The following is a 16,270-nucleotide window of genomic DNA, read 5'->3' on the forward strand; positions in this document are numbered from 1 at the left end:
GGGTTAATGAAAGAAGATACAATAGCCAAGAATGAAGATGTAAAAGAAGCCATAAAAAGGCTTCCTGAGAACCTTAATAGTGACAGAATGTTTTGCATTAAGAGAGCACTGGACCTGAGCATGAGACAACAAATCTTGCCTAAAGCACAGTGGACAAAATATAAGGAGGATAAATTCTGTCTTGAACCATATCTGAAAGAAGTTATTCGGTAAAGAGAAGAGAGAAGAATGGGCAAAGAAATAATCATGTAATTGAAATGTGGGTACAGCCATCCCCAAAGTATTTTTATGAAGTTGGTAAAACCTCAAATGTACAATTTAAGAACTATTTGGGCTACAAATGTATTACTTTAAACAAATATCAATTGTAATCATTGTTGGCAGTTTTAAATTTAAACTTTATAAAAATCTTAACTACTGATTTCACTTATCTGTTATAATTCTTTCCATACTCCTAAGCTAACATGTAGTTAGTGTTTATTTGCTTCCTGGGGCTGAGAGAGAACAATTTAATTGGTTCTCACTGGTTGGATAACCTCAATTTACTAAAGGATATAATGTTATACCAAGTAGAATAGTCACCTTTATATTGCCTTCATAGGTTAGCAAGATGCTTGGAAGCCAGCCCCATAAGGGCCTAACTTGCAGGTATGAAATGGAGCCAGAAGTAAGTGCCAGTACTTGATCTCATCTGAAATAAATAGAGCAGTCCAGCAGACTGGCTTGCTTTCTTCTTGAGTCTTCAGTAGAATGAAAAGAGAAAGGATTCACTTCCAGTTTGCTAAGATTGGCAACCAGCCCCCATTCAGCCCTCTTCAACCAACAGGCCTTCCAAATGTTTGATTTTGCATCCTACCGAAAAATAAATCATGTATACAGCCCCAATATGAAGTTGTATAAATCATATGTATGTACTCCTGTGTTAATATGTATATCAGAAAACAAAAAGTAGACATTAGAAAAATAGATAAAAATGTAAAGACAACTTATACTTTCTCCCCATATTTGAGTGACTTGTTCACTCTCAAAACAACTGTTGTTTCAAGTATATTATAAGGACTGAATATGAGTAATAATTAAAAGTTTTAAGGTTTTTGGTTGATTACCTTGGATATAAACTAGAAGTATTTGATCATATCCTTCCCACCCCTAAATTCTGAAGTGCTTTCTTTGGTGGGAGTGAAAGGGATGGGAGCACAGCCACCAGGGAAGGAACGGTGTGGAATCCACAGTGGTGCACAGCAAGTCTTTGCTGTGTGGGATAGGAATATCTGATTGGGATCTTACCTTAAGGGACAAAACACACTAAGAAAAACAAGTCTTAGGTTATATTTTAAATTCTTAAAGAATCAAAAGTGTGTATGTGTATTTAGCGGGTGTGTATATGTGTGTGTATAAAACACCCCCCCAAGATGTGATATAATTTTCCACATTCATTATCTTTGAATTACAACATAATCATAAAGGGAGTCTTTTAAAATTTTTGTGAAAATATCAGAAAACCTCATTAAATTCCTTAAGGGCCTTCAGATTATTTTCTGAAACACCTCTCCTGAAATCATTCTTCAAGATTCTCTGTTACTTATTGGATCCAAATCTGTCAGATCCTCATTTGATGATGGTTTTGCTCTTGGTAAAAACAGTTCTACTTTAGCACATATTATAAATAATATTTGCCATTTCACTTTGCAGTCAACTTGCATTATATTTTTGGAACCATATCTGAAATCAGAGAATCTGATAAGGATGTTTATAGATGTTAGTGTTAAGGGATGTTTTACTGAGAGATTATTTGCTTGAGGGTCAGTTGATTAGTAAATATTTTTGTGTCATGATACATCTGCAGTTAATCTCATATCTGAAATCAGAGAATCTGATAAGGATGTTTATAGATGTTAGTGTTAAGGGATGTTTTACTGAGAGATTATTTGCTTGAGGGTCAGTTGATTAGTAAATATTTTTGTGTCATGATACATCTGCAGTTAATCTCATTGTAGGTCCTAAGATGATAAATTCTCGAACAACCAAGGATCCTCAGTGTTTAAATGCTGGCTAATCATGCTCCAATTCCATTCTCTCTCACCCACTTCAAATGAATTTGAATCTCGTAAGTGTTGATGGGTGTAATGTTCTCATAACCTGTTTGGCAAACATTTTGGTTATATGTATTAAGAACCTCAAAATTGTTCTAAATAATTCCAATACCAGCCACCATTTCTTGAGTGATCATTTTGATTCTGTATTTGGCACTTTACAATCATTTAATTTCACAACAATGCAGTGACATAGGTACCATTACCTCTCCTTTACCAATGACGAAAGTAAAGTTTACAGAATTCAAAAAAAAAAAGAAAAAAAAAAAGAGTGAAAGAGACTTGGCTAGGTTCTTAGGCTGAGAGGAAGGACGAGCCATCAGAGAAGGAAAAGCTGAAGCTGGGAGAGTGAAGCAGTGACTGACAGTACAAGGCCCAGGAGGAGGTAGAGAGGACTGACTAGTCAAGGCTGAATGGTGGTGTTACAAATAAAAACTCAAAAAACAGGGCTTGGCGGTATAGACAGGCGGTGTAATAGAGGAAAGAATGTGTCTTTGAGGAGGACCAATCAAGGTTCTATTCCAAGTCCCACAATTTACTAACTCTAAGATCCTATGAAACTAATTAAACCTCTTTGGGCCCCATTTTCCTTCTTTGAAAAAATGGTGATTGTGACAGTAACTGGCCAGGTATTCACCAAATCCATTTCCCTTTCCTCCTTGACATACAGCTAGATTTCATTTCCTGGCCTTTCTTGCATTAGGTGTGGTCACGTGACTGAGTTCTTATAGCCCTGACATCTTTCCCCTCCTCTCCTTATATCTCTCCTCATGCAGTCTCCTCCCTACTCACATTTTGCCCTAGGCTGAGCATGAGAGTAAGGTTAAAATAACTTGTAATTTTACATTTATTACTGATCACATTTTATTTAATAATTCTAATTTGAACATTACTCATTTTTCCCCATCCAGGAAATCAGATTTTATTTTGGAATTATTGATGCAAAAAACTTCAAGACTTGTGGAAACTCAATCTGGAACTTCCCTGGACATGATTCAGAGGCTGATTGAGGGAAGGGCTGAATCTCTGGCTTATTCTGATTTGGTGATGGGAAGCTGGGAAAATTGGCTTCTGGAGGAGGAAGAACTTCATCTTTCTTCAGTGGGGGGAGTCGGTAAACATAACCAATGTGTCTCCAGGGGAAGGGAAAGTGTTTTTTATCTGGACCTCTTTCTTCTGAATGCCGTGGTGGTGGGCCATGGCCATGGCGATGTTGATCATGGGGATATTTGCCGTGTTCTGGTGGGTCACAGGGTCCATCGTCATGGAAATCATGGTGAGGGGGATGGTGTCCATGGGGGTGGTGTCCATGGGGACGGTGTCCATGGGGACGGTGTCTATGGGGATGGTGTCCCTGGGGATGATGTCCCTGGGGATGGTGCTCACTGGAATCATGGGTTCTGTTCTTGCAAAAATGGGCTTGATGACATCTTGACCCTGGAGGGGGCAATGGTGGAGGATCTCCTGCTTGAAATGGTGGTCTACCTGGATGATCTTTATCTTCTAGGGGAGGTGGGCATCCAAATCCATGTGGCTTGTGGGGACGATGCTGCTCTCTGAGCCCATTGGGCTTAAGTGGGGGATTGCCAGCAGGAGAATGCTCATGCCCACCGGAATGGGGTTGTCGACCACTGAAGTTTCTATGTTCCTGGTAAAGGACACAGAAAAGTGCATATCACCATTTCACACAAAAGGAGAAGTTAGATGTTTAATTTGATTTAGACATATGTTTCTAGACTTTTGGATTCCTCAAATCAATTTTTAAAATAGGATACCAACAAAAGGTCATTAAATTTGTATCAAGTCATGTTGGCATTTAAAATGTAGACAAAAACTATCATTTACAACCACCATTATTTCACATGAGAAATAATATTTTTACTACACAGGGTCAGAAAAAAAAGACTCAGAGTAAAGAAAGGGTGGTCATTTAGATGGGATAAAGGTTGAATTATGAGAAGCTTTCTTCACTATCGTTTTTTTCTCATTTCAAAATAAAGTGGTGAAACTGTATTATAGAGACCAACATTTGAAAAATAGTGCCTTATAATTTATATTCTCAACAAAGCTCGAGTCTCTAAGATATAAGCATCCGTTCCTCCTGGAAGATGAGCATTTTGCCTCCTCACTTTCCTTCTTGTTCAGGTTTTATTTTTTTTTAAATCTATGGAGCCATGTTTGTGGTGCCAGAACTGTCCCCGCTCCCCTTTTTGGCTTGGCACTTGGACATTTGGATAATCTTCAGTTTTTTTTTTACTAATATAAAATTACTGTGAAGAACATCTTTGTGCTCACCCATAAAACAGAACAAAGCTTTCTGAGACAAATATAAACTATTGTTTTGCTCCTTATTTTATATGATAAATTTGAGGCCAATTCATTCCCCTAGGGTAGGGTGTATGCCTAATATAAAAGCTAACAATTATTAAGTCTCAGCAGTGGAATCCTGACAAAGGACCATATTCAAGTTGAGTCAAGGCTGATTGAATTGGTCATGCTTTTATTTTTCTGCTCAAAATCTCACCCTTTCCCAATCCTTGAAAAATGTTTTCATAGTTTTTGTGTCTAACCAGCAATTAGATTTCTTTCTCCAAGGGCCTGTTCTCTCTCTTTTTTTCCTTTTCCCCTCTTTCTCCAGTTTCACATTTTTCTGGTTGACCTACTTCTTACAAAGTAGCATTAGGTAAAAGTCCCTCTATGCAATAGAGAACAGTCGTCTGCCCACCCCCATCCCCAGACACACAGAGTCATAAGAATCAAATCCCACTTCATGGGCACTGCTCATGTCAAAGGCTGCTTAGGCAACCCACCTCCAGGTTGAAGACTTCACAGTTTACGTCAAGGTCTTTTGGGGTTTCCAAGTCAGAGGCTCCGACATCATATGATAACAATGCTCTGCAGAATCCAAAGAGCTATAAGGGAAAGAGAAGGCTGTTAGTGTGTGTTGTGTGTGTGTATGTGTGTGTTGAGTTTGCAGGTATGTGAATGCGTCCAGCTACAGTCATGGGCTTCCAGACATTCAGGAAAGGAAGAAGAGCTTTAGAAAAATCAGGGTAGTATCATCAAACATTCCCACCAGTTATTTAACAATAAGTGCGGGTTCCGAAGTGTTTCATCACAAGTTGCTGTAGTTCTCTCTCCTGAGCAGTCGCCAAGACTGGGCTTGCCCGAGGGAGGTTGTGGGGGTACCACAGCAGTGCTGCCTTGCTTTGGGCCAACCCTTTGGCACTGCAGGCATGAGTTGCCTGTGCCTACAGAGAATGAGGAACCATGTAGAAGAGGGATTCACAGAACTGGCTGGTCCCTTGGAGGAAAATGTTGGAATGGAGGGAGCCAGTGTAAAGAAGGGTCTTCTTGGACCATGTCAAATCCTCCTGTAATGAACATTAGGAGAAATGGGTTCTAATCTCAGCTCTCTTGTGAACATTGAACAAGATTCTTACTTTGTTGAACACTCAGTTACCCCCTCATTTGTCAAATGGGATCATTGTGAGTAATAAATGAGATAAAGTGAATGAAGTGAATGAAAAAGCCATATGTACAGGTTTTAATACAAGCTGACTAGTAGTTTTAGTGAATCTTAATGGTTTAAATAACTCAGTTTTAAATTTAGGTATAATTATATGTATAAGATAAGATCATACTATCATAATTAACCTAACTTCTCTGTCTCTTAGTTTCTTTACCTATAAATCAGTGATTAAAAATAGTTTATCGCACAGGATTGTGTGAAGGTTAAGTAAGTTCACATATGTATAAAACCCTTAGATGAGTGCCTGGCACATAGTGCTCTCTAAATGTGACATTATTTCACAGACTTTCATTATACTCACATTAAAGGGCCTGGGAAATCGGTGTCTGGAGCAGTTCCTCATGGAAAAGTCCAGATAGTAATTGGTTCTTTCTTCTCCTCTCTGGAATGGATCGGATCAAAACAATTTCAGGAACATAAACAGTAAAACAAAACAGTAAAAAAAAAAAAAAAAAAAAAAAGCAGTAGATACCTCTATTACCTCTATCAAATTCCCTGTGAGCACTATGAGGATTTAAAATCAGTAACATGTTCCATTTTTCTTATGATGTCTGCTTTTTTTATTTTAAATCACGTAAGTGATTGAATGAATACCACTCATTGAAAAGGTTCAAATTATATAGAGATAACAAGTAAAATATGAAAAATCATCCTTCCTGCATCCTGTCTCTCTTTCCCAGAGGTGCCATCATCATCCCTTTGATGTGTTTCTCTTTCTAGTTTTTTCCTAGACATGTTGCATATATACACAGATATCCAATTACTTAACACAGAAGAGCTTGTATTCTAAATTTTCTTCTGCAACCTGCTTTTTCCGTTAGCAAACAGAAACTCCAGTTTCTATAGGTACAAATGTTCTTTTTAATAACTGTATATTCATTCCATTGTTTGTATGCACTCTAATTTACTTAACTTTGCATTTGTAAAGTGATACACACTGACCAGCTGCTCTACAAGATAGCTCTGGGTGGGAGGCAGGGGAACTGTCTACTTCTAGTCCAAACACACCACTAGGTAGTTTCTCTGAGCCTCAGTTTTCCATCATAATATAAGGAAGTTTAGGACCAGCTAATTTTTAATGTCTCACAAAATTCTAACATGCTCTTTTCTCTTACCCTCCTCTCCAATATAAATTAAAAAAAAAAAAACTTGCAGGAAGGCAGTTCTTTGGTATCTATTGCCTGTCTAGCATAGCCCCAAAGGCTGCATGAGGGGCCTTGACTAAGGAGGCAGCTGGCCAAGTGAGACAGGCGGATGGGGTAGGTGTCACCGAATTTGTGCCTGCTGGGTTGGAACTGGGTCCTCAGGCGCTGGCTGGACGTTAGTGGAGACTCACCACCCTTACAACTCTCTCCACTCGGTCCACCCTAAAAGAAGCGAAATCTTCGTTCTCTTTTATGTATTTCTCAAGGGCTTTTTCAGCTTGTTTTCGGTAGGGCCCAGTATCCTCAAAGAAATCCATGAGCACAGGACTGTCTTTGGTATTGGCCAGTGCAGAAGAGACTGGAGAAAGAAGAAGGCGGTGTCAGTGCCGGGACTTGATACATAGCAGCATGTGGTAAGGATGGTAACGACAATGGCCTCCATTTTACAGATGGGCAAATCTGCTACAAAAATGTTCAATAACTTGTTCAAGATCACGTAGCCAATCAGCAGCAGAGCCAAACTAAAACCCAGATCCTTCTGATGATCAAGTTGTCGTGGTCCCCATCCATGAAGTGGCATCTTTAACATAAAGCTTTGCCCAGAGTGCGGAGAGGACACAGCTCAACTTTCTTTGAGGTGACCCCCTAAAGAAGCTGTTTGGCTGTTGAATTTTTGTTTATTGAATCATGCTGGGATGTACTATGTTTAAAAGAACTCTTATTTATTTTTGAAAAAAAAAGATAAATTCTTGAATAATAAGAACATGGACTTTAGAGTCAAAATTGCTGGGATAGAGTGGTATGTTCACCACATCTTGGCTGTTTCTCTTTTTTTTTTAATGAAATTTTATTGAGCTATATTCATATACCATATAATCCATCCAAACTATACAATCAGTGGCTCACAGTGTCATCATATGACTGTGCATTCATTGCCACAATTAATTTTAGTACATTTTCATTACTCCAAAATAAGGAAAAAAAATAAAAATATAAATGAAAAAGAACACCCCAAACATCTCATACCCCTTATTATTTATTATTTATATATTTTTTGTCTTTATTTTATTGTTCATCTTTGGCTGTTTCTTAGGCCAACTTGTTGAACATCTTTGAGCCTCAGTTATTTTATCTCTAACATAGAAGGTATATTTTTACTTCATAACCTTGTAAGGGATAACATACACACATATATATACATACATATATGTTTGTAAACTGTAGAGTGCTACGTAACTGTTAGATGTTGAAGACGATAGTTGTTGAGTGCAAGGAACTCTGCAAAGTGTACTACATAGACCATCTGATTTAATCCTCTTAAAGATCTTAAGGGCGATATTATTATCAGCCCCATCTTAGAAATGAGGAAACCAAGGCTTAGAGTGGTTAAGTAACTTGTCCAAGACCACACAAATAGTAGATGTTGAGGTTAAACTGAATCTCAAGCAAGTCAGACTTCAGAGCCCATGCCTCTACAGTCATGTTGTACTGCCTCTCATACATTTCTATTTTTATATGTTGAATTTCTTTAAAGGAAAGTGTACCAGTAACAGGGGGAAACCCTCTCCCCTCTATTCTTGGGAGAGTGAGTAATAATCTAGTCCAAGGGCAGGGATCATTTTTGACATGTACATCATAGTATTATATGATGAACACCACTGTATAATTGAATTCTATATTACTCTAGAATTAACTGGCATTTAACAGATTACCGTACCAGAACTCGTGGTGCAGTTAAAGTCATTCACTCTAAGGTCCTGAGATTCACTTGAACATTTCATAGCTATCACCTTACATTGCCCGATCACCTGTAGGAAAGAGATTTTGTGTTATTGCCTACTAGCTTCCTCAGACTGAATATGAGGGAACAAAAGGTGATACAGCACCCTCCTACTCTCATTTTACATTTGTTTGAGGTCTCCATTAAATCCTCTCTCAAAACCTGCATTTTCTAAGTCTGTTTCTGTGTGCCAAATGCTACAGGTACCCACAAGTCCTCGTGAGAATGAGGGACAAACTGTTTAAACAGATCATGATCGTATCCTGAATATTTTCAAGGGAGGGAAAAATGCTACAACTCCTAGGTGTGTAAATCTTTTATCTTCAGGAAAGGAAATCTTAAATCTGTGCTTATTCATTTTTGTGTTTGCCACGTGTGGCAGAAAGCCTGGTATCTGAGGACCCAAGGCAGAGCAAGATCCTATTCCTCATTGTAACTGCAGCTAATCCCTTTGGCCAAAACCAGTCTTCACAGAACACATTTACAAGTTCATAGGTTCCTAGACCCATAATAGATTGTCAGGGCTGGATGAGATTTTAGAGTACATCTGCTCCCAACCCCTCCTCTTATTTTATACTTAAAGAGACTGAAGTCTACTGATGTTAAGTGATTTGCCCAAGGTCTCACACTGGTCATACTATATCCCATCAGACTACAATTCCCACTGACTTATCATAAACTGGGTACCCAGTCATGGCTCTCGAGAGATTACTCAAGGTCAGTATAGACTTCAAGAGCCCCGAGACAGAAGCTGCTTTCAGTGTTTTGCTGTATTAGCCCAGGCATGTGACTACCCTGAGTAGGCAGAGTAGACAGAATTAAGGATGACAAAAGGAAAGGAATGGTGCCCAGTTTACTTACTATTTCAGATGGATGTCTAGAAACAGCTGGCTTACACTCATCCCAGTGTTTCCTGGATAGGACCGAACAGTCAGATTCTTGCACATCTAAGACTAAATAATAGACAGCTGGGGATTCCTGAAGAATACCCAGAAAGCAACAGGTGAGTAGCACGTGGGAGCCCAGAGTTTTTTTCGATTAGAGCAATCTATTTCTTAGAATTTTTGCTCCTCTCCAAATCCCTGCAGATGTCTTACCTTTCTGTCATTGGATTTACTTATTTGAATAAATAGTTGCAAAGAGTCACTTCCAAATGTGCGTTGTAACTGGTCATGATGCTGCTTCTGCACACAAACTTTAAAAATCTATCACTAAATGGCAGTGTTAGTTTGGGAGGGGTTGTTGAAAGTGCAACCCAGAATTATAAGTGATGGTAGCCACATCATAGTCTTTTTGCTGATGACCTCCACATCTGTACTTGCAGCTGTGTGCCCTCACCAAGCTCTATTCTTGAACTTGGATTTCCTACCCTGATTTCGACTTGCTCAAGGCTAAACCTGTTCTCTTCTCCTACAAACCAGCTCCTTCTCTCAAATTCCCTTTTCTTTGTCAGTGGCACCACTAATTTTTGTCTTATTCTCTGACTTAAAAATGTGGAATCAACTTTGATTTCTTCTTTTCTTTGCTTTTGCTATCCAAACAGTCACCAGGTCTTGAAACGTCCTTCTTCAAAATATCACGTCAGCTGCTCATTCCCCTGGCCTTAACTTCTGCTGCACAGATCTTGTCCTCATTTCTGAGTCCCTGAATGTATGAAATAGTTTCCTCGTTCTTCGTCTCCATCTCCCCAGCACACTGTGCCCCCTCCCCACCCACCCATGCTCCATGCTGCCACTTGGGGGTAGCACTATGCTTACTCATCTTTGTGTCCTACACATGTGACAGAGAGCCTGGAATGGGACTAACAGTCACTAAATTGCTGACTGAATCTAAATTCCTGTGCTCTTGAGGTGCCTCCCTAACAGCTTTAACAAGTAAACATTCCTCTCATTTCTTGTGTGGTGCTCCATGGTCTGGTCTTCCTGGTTTTATTTTCAGTGGTTCCACCAACAGGTAGGTCTTTTGTGTTGAGGAGTAAGAACTTCAGCATCCCTTCCATGTCTCTATCCACCCCTCAAATCCTCCCCAAATAAGCATACAATCGAAGTGAAAACTGTAGGTTTGCTTTACATCAAGATAAGCTCATAGCGTCCCTTCCAGCCTGTTGACTATTCTTAAATCCATCCTACATAAAATACCTAGAGTGCCACTGCTTGTGTTCAATTACTCCCCAACATCCTTCTTCCTGATCCCCTAACTGGCAAACAGATCGAATGTCTGGAATTCACCTGGAATGCCTTTGCCCAGGCCCTCTTCCTGTTCAAATCCTACTCATTCTTCAGGGTCTAACTGAAGCCTTCTCCCAACCAAATGTAATAGACCTCCTTTCATTAAATTTCTCTGGCAATTTCATTTCATTAAATTTCTTGGTCAGCTGAATATATCTTATCTTACGCAGTTTGCCTGTGGGCAGATTATTAATTTCTGGAGGGTGAGGCCCTCAGTTTCTTCTTGTTCTCCCACAGTACTTAGCATTAGATTGGGCTTGGCATAAGTGCTTATTAGTACTGGCAGATTAATTCATAGGTAAGGACACAGTGATAACAAACATTAATTTGAAGGAAGAAAGCTCAGTCTAAACTAACGGCAGAAACTAAACATAAAAATGCTGAGCAAAGCCATTATATGGTGCAAAGCAGAAAGCTTAGGGGCTAGAGTCGAATTTGCCCCTGGTGCATGGTCTCCCAACTCAGCTCTGCCATTGGCAATTCCTCACCTCTTTGTCCAAGTGGGCATCAGCGACCCGCAGCAACTGGAAAATGTAGCCATCCCGGCGCACTTTATTGATCAGGTCAAGAACTTTCCCAGCCACGGGCTCTATAGCATTGCAATCAGTGGGAGTCAGAGCCCACGAATGCTGCAATATGATCAAAAGAAGGGCTGCAGCAATCACCTTCATTTTGCTAAAATGTGAAAACCATCGCTTGCTATGGTGTACCATAGCAAGGAATTTTATACCAACTTTCTAAAACACACACGCACACACAATTGATTAAAACGAATACTTTATGCATTTTTGTTGTGTAACCGGGGATGTTCACCTTGAACCCTGGTTAAAATATCCATCAACAGGCTGTAAATGATTAGTGGGTCTCGGGGACAGAAAGTTCAGACATGCTGTTGGTGAGTGGGCAAAATTGTGATCTGCACAAATCTGGATTTTTCTAGTAGGCAGCAGATCCAAAGTGCATTTTTGACCACCTGCATTGCGTATGTTGGGTGGGGATGGAATGGGGGTAAAGTAATTTTCCTCCATATGTCTGCCTGTCTCAGCCTAATATCTCCACCATCAGTCATTTCTTTGGATTATAGCATTAAAAGTCCTGAGTAGAATGTAGCTACATTACCTAAGGGCAGTACAAAGTTAAAGCATTAACACCATAAGAAGAAATGACTCCACTTGGAGAAGAATGATTAAGAGGCTGTTGCTTTGGAGTCAGATCTGAATTTCAATGCTGGTTCTATTACTCTCTTACTGTGCAATATTCTGTGATGCCAGGAAAACTACACAGCTTCTCTGTTTAGTTTCCTTGTTTGTAAGATAAGGTTTCATACCTCTTGGCAGGATTGTATGAAAATTAAATAAGAAGACATGTAAAGCAACCAATACAACCCTTTGCACAGAGTAGATGTTGAATAAATGGTACTAGAAGCTATTATTAGTCTGCCTGGGAAGAAGCTGAGGGCACCCCCATATTGTCCCAGTTCTCTGTGGCCCTTGAAGCATGCCAAGGTGTATCCTACTGTGTGCTTTGCTCCGTGTGGAAGAGGATGGTGGTGAGCGCAGGAGTCAAGCAACTGGATGTTCATCCCAGGGAAGAGGCTGGAGGGGTGGGCATGTAGCTATCTGAATTGGAGGAGGGGCTCAGCGTGGACAGAGCTGGAATAAAGCTGATCCTCCCCTCAAAGAAACCAATATGCCTTTATGGAACCTTCACCCGACAGAGGCCAGCAGAATCAGGACCAGAGGGAATCATTCGGGTTCCCTCTCACCAGCAGCAAGCAGCCAGTCACATACACAGTCTCTTCCACCCTGCTCTCTTCTCCCCAGTGAATGAGAGTAAGGACCTGAGGGCCTATTGCAATGGTTCTCAACCTTGGCTTCCTATTAGAATCCCCTGAGGAGCTTTAAAAAATCTTGATGTCCAGGCTTTCCCCAGTGCGATTAAATCAGAATCTCTGAGGTATTTTTTAAAAAGCTCCCCCGGTGATTCCAAAGTGTTGTCAAACTTGCAAACTCTTTGGATTCTAGAGAAAATTAGAAGGGAGAGAAATAATCTGAAGAGAGAAGGAAAGAGGAGTAGTTATGAAAAGTAGACCTTGTCTCCCAGAGTTACAGAGAGTGCTAGAAGTAGAAGAGACAAATTATGAGACTGAAACTTTTAATATTAACTGCACTAGCTTTTAAATACCAAAATGGCACCATTCCAGTGTAACTCAGAATGACAGGAATAATACGGAATCTGGCCAAAGTGTTGTCAAAGGCTTCCAAACCAGTGGGGCAGTGGGAAAGCTATCGGATTATAACAAAATCTGGTTTATGTTTTAATGATTGGAACTGTGTAATTAAGCCTTTCTATTATTGCTATATTGGTGTTGGGGATTGAACTGCATCCCCCACGAAAGGCATATTCAGATCCAACCTGTGGTCCTGTGGGTGGGAACCCATTTGTAATAGGATCTTTGAAGATTGTATTAATTAATGTGTGCCTACACTGAATGAGGTGGGCCTTAATCCAATATGCTGAAGTCCTTGTAAACAAAGGGAATTCGACATGGAAGAAGGAGCCACAGGGAGCAGCCAGAAGCTGGAAGCCAACCAAACATGCAAGAGAAGGAAGTCCCTGACCTGTGCATTGCTGCATGACGGAAAAGCCAAAGAACCCCAAAGATTGCTGGCCAGTCAGAAGATACTGATCCCAACAGGAAGCAAGCCTTCTAACCTCTGAAACTGTGAACTGATTAATTCTTGCTGTTAGCAGCTGGGGAAACTAAAACAATTTGCCATAGCAAATATGGGGCACCCTGGGCAGCCAGGCTGGAAGGCAAGCCAAATGCTAGTGGAGGGAAAGGAACGGGGATGCTGAGAAGAAGGGAAGAGGCACCAAGGATGACAGCAAGCTTTTCCTGTAGCCCTGCTTGCCAAGGCTTAGGGGATGTCCACAGGTGTTGCGCTTCCTCTTTCCCTTGCTTCTGAATCTTAAAGACAGGGATGGTGCTAATCGTGCCGTTCCAGTACCCGGCGTAGCTTCAAGGAGCAGACTGAGGGGGCTGGGGGGGTGATGGTCAGGGAGAGGCAGAATGAAGAAGAGGAGAGACGTTCTTTCCTCAGGAATGATCTGATGATCTGGGAAGTGACATTTGGCTTTGGGGAAGCTTCCTGGACATTTCTGAGCCAGGGAATGGCCTCAGATGTGGAACTACAAGGGGCATGGTGACTTTCCACATGGAGGAGAATCAGGGCGGGTAGATTTTGCCTCTGTGTTCTCATCCTGGCCATTAGCTTCTTTTTGGCCTGGCCACGTAATCAAAAAAAGTCAGTTAACAGAATTTTTATTATTTAAAACTGTTTTTCTCATAATAGGAATACATGCTCACTACAAAAAAAAAAAGTGGAAAATAGAAAAAAAATAGAAAAAATTCACCTCTATCTCCATCACTGTGAGAAAAATCATAATGAACTATTATGTATATCTCATAGACATTTTTCCATTTTAATATATTTAATATACATGTTTTTACATTATTGGAATTATTCTGTATATACAGCTGTTTTTGTTTTTATCCTCCACTGCGGTTGAGGATTTATTTACAACCTCTGTTTTTCTCAAATATTAATAATAGACACACAAACTTCATAAATATTATTTTTTGTTTTTCATAGCATTTTAGTTTTTCTTTTAAGTGTTTGAGATTATAAAATTTTAGTTATAAGTGCAACCTCTGCAGGGAGTAAACAAAATAAACATATAAAACACAAAATATTACAGAATATTATAAAATAAAAAATTAAGACTCCCTTTGCTACCCCTCACATCCAATCCCTTTTCTAAGGGAAGGGATTTTAACAATTTCTTGTTACATCTGGTTAAATACTGCATTTTCCTTTAACATATTACTGAGGACTTTCCCAAATCATTAAATATTCCTCAGAAAGATTATTTCCAGAGATCACATGACATTGCATATGTATGTAATATATTCAACATTCCTGTATTTGGGCTATGTACATTGTTTCTAATGATTTGTTCTTATAACTAATGTGGCAATGTAATTCCTTGTAAACCTCTGATTATTTCTTTGAAAATCACTAGATCAGTTGACAAAATTTTATAACATTCAATTTTTTAATTGTGATAACATATATGTAATATTCAGTTTTTAATAATATGTCACTATACCACATAACTAGAAATGCCCAACTCCTGAAGTGTCAATGTAGAAAATAAATGTTAAAGCAGTTTTTGACCACTGACTATATGGCTGCAGATGATTAACGATTGCATCATTTGAGAGTATTGGCAAGTGTGGTGGTCCACCCCAGAAAAGCAAGTTCTTAAGGCTTATCCACCCCTGTAGGTGTGGATCACTGTAAGTAGGATCTTTGGGTGAGTAGGATCTTTAGTTGAGATGTGACCCACCTCATTCACGGTGGTTCTTAATCCTCTTACTGGAGTCCTTTATAAGAGGATAAAAGATAGAGAGAAGACAGAGAAAAAAGCCCCAGGTAAGTTCAGAGAGAAATACACAGAGAAGCTAAGAGAGACAGAAGCTAAAAGAGAGAAACATGCAGAAGCTCAGAGAGGAAGCCACTGAAGTCAGAAGCTGGAAGCAACAAAAACTGGGAGAGCAGGAAGAGACCAGCAGACACACCATGTGCCTTCCCAAGTGACAGTGGAGCTGAGGATGCCAGCAGCCTGTCTTCAGAGTCCAGGTATCATCATGTCGATGCCTTGACTTCGATATTTTCATGGCTGAAGAATTGTAAACTTGTAAGTTAATAAATCCCCATTGTAAAAGTCAACCCGTTTCTGGTATACGGCATTTCATCTGCTTTACCAAACTAAAACAGCATGGGTACGGATTAGCTTGCCTGCATGGAGTTTGCAGAGGAAGAAAAGAAGATCAAGGACCAAAATCTAAAGAAATGACTCCTAAGAGGCGGGTTGAAGAAGTAGACCCCGAGAAGTCCGAAGGGGAGTGGTCAGAGAGGTAGGAAAAGAACTTGGAGGCTGTAGTTCAAAGCCTACCCGAGAGAGTTTCAAGAAAGAGGGAGGTTCAGCATTGCCAGAGGCTTCAAGGAGAGTAAGAAATGCTTCCTTTGATTTAGCAATAAGGAGGTCATTATGGACAGAAATTTTGTTACGGAAAAAGAGATGAGGATTGAGCAGGAGACAAGGAAGTGAAAAGCATGGGCACAACCTACCTCTTTCAAAAATTTAGCTGGGGAAAGAGAGAGGATGTGGTATCTTGAGGAAGACGCAATGTCAGGATCTCTCCCCACCCCTTTTTCAGTATCAGTGGGAATAGAGTAAAACCCTTGAGGAATCCCCTATTTGGGGCTTGAAAGGGTTTTTCTCTGTTTGTCCCCATATCCAATCTTTACCTTTCTGGCCTGGCTCAGTTTCTGGGAGGCTGACTCCTATGGATTGAATAACCCAGGCTTCCCTGCTGGCTGGCTTACTGTTGGGTTCACAGAACCAGTGGGTGGAGGCTACTG

At 40.1% G+C, this 16,270-nt stretch overlaps 1 protein-coding gene across 1 annotated transcript; it reads right to left on the bottom strand.

Moving 5' to 3' along the window:
- Positions 1 to 2,939: 2,939 nt before the first annotated feature.
- On the bottom strand, positions 2,940 to 11,533 carry HRG (histidine rich glycoprotein). The gene is made up of 7 exons (XM_037838757.1): positions 11,267 to 11,533; positions 9,412 to 9,528; positions 8,488 to 8,578; positions 6,962 to 7,128; positions 5,927 to 6,007; positions 4,904 to 5,005; positions 2,940 to 3,741 (listed from the first exon to the last, which is right to left on the bottom strand). The coding sequence occupies exons 1-7, from the start codon at positions 11,489 to 11,491 to the stop codon at positions 3,016 to 3,018; spliced, it is 1,509 nt and encodes a 502-aa protein (XP_037694685.1). The 5' UTR covers positions 11,492 to 11,533; the 3' UTR covers positions 2,940 to 3,015.
- Between the last annotated feature and the right edge of the window lie 4,737 nt (positions 11,534 to 16,270).

This window comes from Choloepus didactylus, chromosome 1 (assembly GCF_015220235.1).
Source record: "Choloepus didactylus isolate mChoDid1 chromosome 1, mChoDid1.pri, whole genome shotgun sequence".
NCBI classification, from domain to species: Eukaryota; Metazoa; Chordata; class Mammalia; order Pilosa; family Megalonychidae; genus Choloepus; species Choloepus didactylus.